This window comes from Propithecus coquereli, unplaced genomic scaffold (assembly GCF_000956105.1).
Source record: "Propithecus coquereli isolate 6110/MARCELLA unplaced genomic scaffold, Pcoq_1.0 Scaffold12, whole genome shotgun sequence".
Classification (NCBI taxonomy): Eukaryota; Metazoa; Chordata; class Mammalia; order Primates; family Indriidae; genus Propithecus; species Propithecus coquereli.
In genome coordinates this window covers 5,317,658-5,327,139 of record NW_012136080.1, presented here as the reverse complement: position 1 = coordinate 5,327,139, position 9,482 = coordinate 5,317,658, and the positions used below count along the sequence as shown (strand labels likewise).

The following is a 9,482-nucleotide window of genomic DNA, read 5'->3' as shown; positions in this document are numbered from 1 at the left end:
AGAATCCTAGCTTTTGGCCTATCTTGGCTTTTGACATGCCTTCTTCACTAAGCTTCATCATTTCTAGCTTTTGATTCAAAGTGAGAGATGTGCAGCTCTTCCTTCCACTTGGACACTTAGAAGCCACTAAACGGTTATTAATTGGCCTAATTTCAACATTGTTATGTCTCTGGGAATAGGGAAGCCTAAGGAGTGGGAGACATGAAATAGCTGGCTGGTGGAGCAGTCAGAACACATACAACACTTATCAATTAAATTTGCCTTCTTATATGGATGTGGTTCGTGGTGACCCAAGACCATTACGATATTAACATCAAAGGTCACTGATCACAGATCACCATAATAGATACAATAATAATGATAAAGAAAATATTGGGAGAATTACCAAAATGTGACAAAGAGACAGAAAGTGAGCACATGGTGTAGGAAAAATGGCACCGATAGACTTGCTGGATGCAGGGTTGCCACAAACTGTCAATATGTAAAAAATCACAGCATCTGTGAAGCACAAAAAAAACGAGCTGTGCCTGAAGTACTAAGGTCCATCAGTTACCTCAGGCTTGCCCTTGACTCCTCTTTTTTTCTCGCATCACACATCAAGTCCATCAGCAAATCCTTTTCCAAATGTATCCTGAAATAATTCAGTTTTCTCTTTTTGTACTGCTAATTCCAAGTCACTAGATCATTGTTCATCTTGTGGCTAGTTTCCTAACTCTAAAATTTCTCTGCTTCCTCTCCTCTTATATACCCTTTTCCACACAGCAGCCAGATTAATGTAAGTCAGATGACGTCACTCCACTGCTCAGAGCCCTTCAGTGAATTCCCAAAACGCTTAATTTAGGATAAAATCCAAAGCTTTTCCAATGGCCTGCAAGGCAGACCCTATATGACCGAGTCTCCTACTATTTCTCCAACCTCATGTGTTAACAACATTCTCCCCTGTTGTTCACTGGGTTCCAGCCATACTGGCCTGCTTGCTATTTCTCAAGCACAGAAACACGTTCCCACTTCAGGAGCACTGTCCTTGCTTTTCCATAGGCCTGGAATGTTCTTCCCCAAGTATCCACGCAGCACACTCACTATTCAGTATCTGTTCAAATACCATCTTTTCAGAGAAACTCACTTTGACTACTCTACCAAAAGTAATGGACCCCTTCACTCTCTGTCCCTTTACTTTGCTTTGTAATTGTTTTTGTGTTTTTCATACCAATTTTCACTTCCTTAAATGGTATTTTTAGTTTTTTAAAAAATCTATTGCAAGGTATTTTTATTGTTTCTTTCTCGTATTAAAATGTAAACTCCACATTTGTCTTGTAGACACTCAATGAAAGAAGAACTGCAAACAGCAAATAAACATTTAAAAGGCAGTTCAAACTCATAATTAGTCAAGAAGTACCATTTTCACCTTTCCTATTAACAATCAAAAATCATTGAGCCAGCACTGGTGAACGTGCTTAGGCCCCCTAAGTCACCAACTGGGGGAGTATAAATTGAAACAAATTGATAATCCTGCCAAAGAGTTCTTCCATCTCTATATGTAGCCCTTACAGCCACCATATTATTCCGCAGAGAATTGTTCATCATGGTCCAGTCCTTTATCTTTGATCAAAAATCACTGTAGCTGTGAAACCACTGATAAAGTCCCTGTTTAGCTATCTAAGGTCTAAAATGGTTTAACTAGGCTGGATCCTTCAGCCGTAATTGGCCCTGCTACTACTTTCTGAGCTGTTTGGAGGCTATTAAAGAGTTGTGGTATTGGGGCTGTCGCTGCTTAGCAAGAGGGGAAGTGAAGATGATCCAGAGGAGATATATATATTCACAGGGGAAACCCTCAGAAGGGATCAGGAAGTAGAGGTTAGACAAGAGACAGGCAGACACCTGGAAAGCAGGGGGCTAATACCTGCTGCATCTATGGCGGTGGACTTCTTGTGTTGCAAATCCAAATGAGGAATGAGGATGCAAAGATGACATGTGATTTCATGGATAAGAATAACTCTAAAAATCAAGAAGCCTGATTTCTCTTCTCTGCTTCAGCACGGATTGCTATAATTAAGTCTTTAAAAGCAAGTGCCTAGGTATTTTAGTGGTAGATTTTCCATTACATGTGTGGATAATATTCACTGTGCTCTGATTTCACTTACTTGCACATTTCTTTTTAAAAATGGGAATTGACATTTTCTCATTCATTCAACTTTTGAGCTCAGAATGACAATTTAACATTCAAATCTCGTTCCAATTTTGTCCTTAAATAACCAGAAATTGCTGCTATAAAAAAAACAGTACATTTAAATTGTGACCGGTCTTCAGAAAGACTCATCTATTAATAATTTACTTAAGAATCTGTGGCCACTGAAATGCCCAATTGAGTAGTCAAAGAACAAAATTTCTTATTTTTCAAAGTCTACAATCTCCTATATTAACAGCAGAATTACTTATCTTCTTTATTCCAGAACATTCATGGATTTTCTGATTTGAAAATAACACAATTTTTCAAAATGGGTAATTCTCCTATGCAGAGGTGATGAAATAAATGGTAGCTGAGCTGTCAGTGGTGCCTCAAGAGCATGTTTCACTTTATCTATTGTGCATTTTTATAGGACCCACAACTATAGGTCTTTTAACTTGCTTAAGCAATTTCATATAACCAAAATTAAGTATTCCATTTGATTAAATTAGGCCTTAATAGAGATGTAAAAAACCACGCTTAGTTCTCTCATCTCTCACTCAGCAGATCAACAATAACATTCTCTGTGCTAACCTTTCCAGCTTTCCTCTGCACGCTCCCACAAGAACTTAATTGATACTGAGGATGACAGATTCCAGAATGATATTAATAATTCTGGCAGGTAGGTCCTGTGTAGAAGGCTTCCTCTCCTTGCATAGGATATAAGAGGAAGCCACGCTCCAGGGAAAGAAGATTCTAATGAGGAGGGTTCCCCGGACACTGAAGATGTATCTACATTACTCAGCTGGACTCCATGTTTCTATGGAGTGAAAGCATCCATTCTTACCCCAAGAATCCTAGTGGCTAATAATTCCCCATCTCTCCTAGGGATCAGGATCTGCTCAGCATGGGAGTGCTTCTCTCAGGGCCTGGCCTAACTAGAATGTCCTGGAAAAGTACAGGTTCCCAGGAAGCACAAATATTCCCCTTCTAACAATTGTAATCTTATAATAGAATCTGAGCTCTGTGAGAGGAGAACCACATCTATCATTTTCATTGCTGTTTTCTCAGTACCTGGCACAGAGAAGAAATTCAAATATTTGTGAAACGAATGAATACTTTTTAGCTTCCATTATAAAGTAAATTATATGCCTAAGACTAATAGCTTACATGAATCTGAACATCCTTAATGTCAAGCTCTGGGTCTTAGAATCTTTATATCTCCAGGGCCTAGCAAATTACCTGGTACTGTTTATAGTATTCAATAAATATTTAGTTTAATTACTGAACAATAAATACTGGTTTGAAACCTAAAAGGTATTATAAGATTCTCCTGGAAAATTTTCATTTTATGTGGTCAATAAGATTTTTAAAATTAGGCTTTATTATATTTGGACTGCATTTTTTCAAAGATCTTTTATTGCTAAATTATGGTAAAGAAATAATATGCTAATAATGCTCCCCAAGCCATGAAGCCAGGAAGTCCCTGGTTATCAGTATTAGTAGTTAATTGGCTGATCAGAATTTCTAAGGACACTGATGGCCACATAAATGCAATTTTTTGATATTTTTATGTTCAAATAACTGAGCATTTGTGCTATAAACACATTTATATCTGAAGTGCTTTTTCTGCTCTACCAAAGATGATTGTTAACCAATTTAGGTAAAATGGTAACACTATATTCTACCTAGTACAGACCTTTTTCCTTTTTTAAAAAAAAAATTAGGTATAATTTGCATATACTTTACAGATCTTAAGTGTTCAGTCTGATGAGTTTTGACAGTTGTGTATACCTGTGTAACCACCATCCTAAATAATATATCTGGGATATTTCTTTTACCCCAGAATTCCTTCCTGCCCCTTTATAGTCAGTTCCAACCCCTCATCCTGAGGCAGCTACTCTCTCATTTCTGTTACCATGTTAGTCACTTGTTCTTGAGCTTCACATAAATGGAACCATTCAGTATGCACTCTTTTGTGTCTATTAATAGCTTTTTTTAGTCAGTAATGTTTTTGAGATTCATCCATGTTATTGCATATCTCCTCCATGTATACCAAGGGCGAACTGCAGTACATTCCTTTAAAATGTTGAGTAGTATTCCATTATTTGAACATATCATAATTTGTTGATCTCATGTCTTGTTGATGGATATTGGGTTATTTCCAGATTTGGGGAACTATGAATAAGGCTGTTATGAACATCCTCGTGGAGGTGTTTTGTTGTTTGCAGATATGTTTTTATTTCTCTTGGATAGACACTTAGAAATTAAACTGCTGTATTATAGGGGAAATGTATGTTTAACTTTATAAGAAACTACTGAACTGTTTTACAAAGTAATTATACCTTTTTCCACTCATATATACGAGGGTTCTAATCATTCCACATTCTTGCCATTATTTTCTATTGACAGTCTCTTATAAAGACACCATTCTAGGTGGTGTGAAATGATATCTCATTGTAGTTTTAATTTGCATTTTCCTGATGACTATGATGTTCAACATCTTTTTATAGACCATAGATGATTTTTATATCTTCTTTTGTGATGTGTCTGTTCAAGCATTTTGCCTATTTGGTCTTTTTCTTGACTGTAAGAATTCTTTATATATTCTGGATGGGAGTCCTTGTCAGATGTATATATTTCAAATACTACTCCCCAGTGTGTGATGGCTTGCCTGTTCATTTTCTTAACGATGTCTTTTGACAAACAGAAAGAATTTAATTTTGATAAAGTTCATTTAATCTATCTTTTCTAGTGCTTTTTGTTTCCTGTGTAATAAATCTTTGCCTACTCTTAGTCTCTACTATAAGGGGTCCTCAGGCTACCAATCATGATGATTTACTGGAAGGACTCACAAAACTCAGAGAAGCTATTATCCTCATGGTTATGGAATATTACAGTGAAAGGTTACAGATTAAAATCAGGAAAGGAAAAGGGTTGGCGTTTAGGAGAAACAAGTCCAGTATTTCCTGTGATGAAGAAACACTGAGGGGGACAACAGGTTTGTGAGTGTAGAGGTAGAATCAAGAGTTCAGTTTACAAAGTATTAAATTTGAGATGCATATGGGACATCCAAGAGGAAATGTTCAGTACATAGTGGGCTATGTAAGTCTGGAGTTCAAGAGAAGGAGTAAAACTGAAGACATAAATTAAGGACCATTCAGCTATAGATAGTATGTAAAGCCATGAACTGGGCTGAGATACTCTAAGGAATGAGTCATGGATAGAAAAGAAAAAAGCCTGGGGCGAGGGTATTCCAACATTTGGAAAAGAGAAGGAGATTTCAGCAGAACATGGCATGAGATGGAATGGCCACTGAGACAAGATCTTGTGTTTATTATTAAACCACAGAGGTTCTACATACATTAATGATTTTATACTTTGTCAGTTACATATACTACAAATATTTTCCTAATTTTCTATTTACCTTTTGATTTTTATTTTTGACATATCTACTTAAAAATATTTGTTGTATAGCAAAACCTACCAGTTTGTTCCCTTTGTGATTTCCTCCATTACTGTTAAGGTTAAAAAGTCTTCACACAATTATTTGTCAATTAAAAATAAATAAATAAAAGATTAACAAGTTCTCATGTAACTACTGGTCAGATAGGCACTTGTATTTTTTCCATGTTTGCTTGTTTGAGTACACTTGGGAATTTATTTTGGTGTGTGGTAAGGTTATAAGTTACCCAGCGACATCTATTAACTCTTTCCTTGCTCACTGGTCCGTTATGTCTTCTATTTCACATGCTACATTTCAATAATTCAATTTTAAGCTTTGAAATTGCACAAGAGATGATGAAAAACCTTCCTTCAATCATCAAACAATACTTTGCATAAGAATCTCAGTGTGCTTACACAGAATTATGTAAAACAGAAACATTTTGCAGAAGAAAAATACAGGAAGTGAAGGCTACATAGAAGAAAATAAAAACATGAAAGGGAGAAAGGAAAGGTTCAGTACATTTCATTTGGGTAAAAAAAGATGTTGAAACTATAAAAAAAAAAAAAACATACAACAAATATGTGTTGAATACCTTCCCTATACCAGGCATTGTCATAGCTGCCACAAAGTGGTGAATAAGACAAAGTGTCTGCTCTCAGGGGCTTAGATTTTAGTAGAGAAGTTGGGGAGACAGATGATAAATACATAAATGAATCATATAACTTCAGTTAGTGATGATGGGATAGAGTGAATAGGGGAGAAGATAGGCAGGGAGAAGAGTGGCCTCTCTGAGGTGATATTTGGGCTGAGCCCTAAATCATGAAGGGGCATGGAAAGATGGGGTAGAAGTTCTCTAACAGTAGGGAAGAGTCAAGTGCAAAGGCCCCAGGTAAGAGCAAGAAACAGAGAGGGTCAATGAAGCTGTAGAAAAGTAAAGAGAAGGGGAGAGTGGAAGGAGATAAGCTCAAAGAGAAAGGAAAGGGCCACAGGAAGAAGACTGAATTATCAATGACAATAGGAAGCTTCTGGAGGGGTTTATGTGGAGGTGTGATATGATCTGTTATAAACTGAGATTTCTTTGGCTGTTGTGTGAAAAATAATCTGGTGGGGCAGGGAGAAGGAGAGAGAAGGGACTTCAGCTCTTTCTTGTGTAAAAAAAGAACCTAATACACCACATTCTTTTAAACATACCAAAACTAAATACTTGACATAATGGGGAGGAAATACTAGTGATTAGACAGTGAGATTCCTGAGGGCAGGGATTTTGGTCTTGTTTGTTCACTGGGCATCTCTAGTAACTAAAATAATCAGAGTTTAGCACTCAATAAAAATTTGTTGAATTAAATGAACAAGTGACTGTAGGGAATAGCTTTTTATTTGTGTAACAAGACAAATATGAAATGAACAAAGAGAAAAGAGCTTCAGAGAAGTCTCATGGGCTATGGAACTGGTCTCATAATTGTATAGTATATCAAACCATGGGACAAACTCAATCAAAGATGGGTAATTTTGTAATAACACTATACCAGTACAGGGTTCAAAGTTTAAATTTAAGCTTTAAATTCAAGTTTAAATTTAGCTACTTTGTTGCAAACTTCTTTCCACCCCTAGACTATGAGCTCCTATGCAGCAGGAATTATAACTTATTTTTAACTCTCCAGTAACAGCAGAACACATTGTGTATATGTACTCCATAAATGTATATTTAGGCTGTTGGAATTCTACTTAAGAAAAGCCAGCAGATAGGCAAAATGCTTAAGGAAGAAAATTCGGACAACTTGGCAGCATTTATCATTACTAACATTTTTGTCTTCCAGAGTAAACTTTGAAATTACATTCTAATTTGAAATGGTTCTGGTTTGACAAGTTAACTCTTGAGACATCCGAATATAGTATTATGAAAGAACAAAACTGTTCATCAACCCTTTATGCCAATGTTAATTTCTTTTAAAAGTAGGATTTTAATGTTTTTTTTATTCCTACAGTGACCCTTAAAATTTCTATGTATGCAATCACAAATGCACACACAAGATGCATTTATAAGCTTATTGTGTAGTTCTAAAGGCAGCTGGGAAACCCAATTTTAATTTTGTTACTGAAATAATTTAAAAATATATTATAGAACTGCCTCTTTTCAATCAACAGCAAAAATCTAGAAAGAGATTATACAAGTAGGCACAATTTATTTAGGTTTATTAGTGTTAGAAAAATGAAGTTGCCTAACTTCAAACTGTAACAAGTACTTTTATATTTATTTAATTTTTCATCTTATCACTGACATCAATATATACCATTTTCTTAGGCCTTTAAAAACATTTCAATAATTTATTTAACAAAGATCCATTATGTACCTTAACCCCTGATATGCTAAAATCTGGAAGATTATTTTCAGCAATGTGTAAAATTTCCTGATGACCTCTGAGACCATCTTTGTGATTTATAACTATCATCGGAGAATGGGGACTTACCGGCTTTTGTTCATGAGGTCTGCTCCCCTTGCTTTGTAATAATCTAAATTTGGGTGGAATTGATAAGTCACCGGTCTTGGATTTCTCTAAAGGAAAAACAAAACAATAAATTAAAATGTATAAAGCTATTTAAATTATACATTAACATATAAAAGGACAGAAATGATCATTTTTATATTCCTTCAGAAAAGAATACATATAGTAATAAAGTTTAATAATTAGTGTGCTTGTATTTTCCTTTTTTTATGTTCTTCCTTGATTAAGCATTAAAATTATTTTAATATATTTTATTTTTACCTGTCTCATGGTTCACATAGATTTATTCCTGTCATCAGAGTTATTTGTCTATTTATTTTTTTGAGATGGGGTCTTGCTCTGCCACCCTAGGCTGGAGTACAGTGGCTCAATCATAGCTCACTGTAGCCTCGAACTCCTGGGCTCAACAATCCTCCTGCTTCAGTCTCCTGGGTAGCTAGGAGTACAGGTGTGTGCCACCACGCTCAGCTAATTTTTTTAAAAATTTATTTTGTAGAGATAGAGTATCGCCATGTTTCCCAGGCTGGCCTCGAACTCCTGGCTTTCAAAGAATTCTCCCATGTTGGCCTCTCAAAGTGCTGGGATTATAGGTGTGAGCCACCATGCCTGGCCTAGATTTATTTTTGATGATTTCAGAATATAACTTTCAAATATAACTTTCTAAACTAAAATGAGATAAAATTATAACAAAACTGAAAAACCATATGAGATGTAACACAAGCACAAACTATGCTAAAGGGCTGAGAGATACAAGGGGTCAAGATAACTGCATTTTGAAGGAAGAGTTAAAATCACTATGTTTTTTATGAACAGAAATTTAAGTATGTCCACTAGATGGCACACTGAGTCTTTCTTCTCCTAAAATGAGTTCTTTCAGATTTCAGCAATTCTTTTAAAGTTAGCAATTTCTATGTCATCCACCCTTATTTATGAGTTTAATAAGTGTCCAAAATATGCCAGGTAGTGGAAATATTAGTAGGATAACCATTACCATACAAAAGCAAATTGACCAATGCCTATTTTCATAAAAGCAGCAATAACATTGCCCTTTCTGGGATTTAATATTATATATAAACATTGCAGAAATGTTCTTGAATCATTACTTTGGGTGTGTCTACTTGAATGTGTTGCTATTATTTAAATATATCTATTATTTAAATGTATCGAGTCCCTCATAGGCAAATAAAAATTAGACAAATATACTTATACTTTATAAAGACCTAATATATTTATAAGCATAACTTAAAAGAATATCATCTTTAAAATATTAAATTACATGTATTTTCCATTAAAAAAGTTTTTTAAAAGCTTACAAAAAAATATGTTCTAATATTTACCTAAGCATATAGTTCAAGTTAATAATTTG

The 9,482-nt window shown here is 35.2% G+C and overlaps 1 protein-coding gene across 1 annotated transcript in view; it reads right to left on the bottom strand.

Moving 5' to 3' along the window:
* TBC1D5 (TBC1 domain family, member 5) overlaps positions 1-9,482 on the bottom strand; it is a 396,708-nt gene that overhangs the window by 79,183 nt on the left and 308,043 nt on the right. Inside the window, exon 12 of the mRNA XM_012663212.1 lies at positions 8,081-8,166. Coding sequence (XP_012518666.1) covers positions 8,081-8,166 — 86 coding nt within the window. The remainder of the gene's footprint in view (positions 1-8,080; positions 8,167-9,482) is intronic.